At 36.9% G+C, this 540-nt stretch overlaps 1 protein-coding gene across 1 annotated transcript in view; it reads right to left on the minus strand.

Annotated features, from left to right (window-relative positions):
* Window positions 1–16: 16 nt before the first annotated feature.
* LOC119581805 (dolichol kinase-like) overlaps window positions 17–540 on the minus strand; it is a gene marked incomplete at both ends in the record, with an annotated part of 13425 nt that continues 12901 nt past the window's right edge. Inside the window, 1 exon segment of the mRNA XM_037929936.1 lies at window positions 17–64. Within this exon segment, the coding sequence (XP_037785864.1) occupies window positions 17–64 (48 nt within the window).

Below are 540 nucleotides of genomic sequence, written 5' to 3' on the forward strand. Positions count from 1 at the left end.
AATACAAAGAAAACTTATCAAATGATACACCTTCCGAAGAATAGTTGTTGGTAGCTTGTTTGTCCTGCAAAATCATAAATAAATATTACATTTAAATTGAAAGCTGGAAAGTATTTTGTCAGCAATACCTTTCCTATATATCAATTTATATGCCTCTTCAGTTTTCATGGTACAAAAAAAAGAGAATATTTTGATTCTAATAATGTGTGACTGTAATATCATATACACAGAGCCTTTACCAAGAAACTCAGCTATAAACAAAATACATTTTAATCCATTCGCGACGTGTGCTTCGTAGTGCCATACACCCTATTTGCCGGGTGACAAATTTACCGGCGATTCCCCGTTGCCGGGAACCCCCCCCCCCCGTACCACTCACCGCGGGCGACCAAATCAGAGTGTAAGCTCCAGTTTTACAGCTTTGAGATTATATTGATTATATTATAGCATATGCTTTTGAGAACCAAACACAATGTTTTGCATGTCCGTAAAGCTAAAATGCAGTCTCATCACTTGTAATGGATGGAAGTTTTAGTATAG

The sequence above is a fragment of the Penaeus monodon genome, chromosome 15 (assembly GCF_015228065.2).
Source record: "Penaeus monodon isolate SGIC_2016 chromosome 15, NSTDA_Pmon_1, whole genome shotgun sequence".
NCBI lineage: Eukaryota > Metazoa > Arthropoda > Malacostraca > Decapoda > Penaeidae > Penaeus > Penaeus monodon.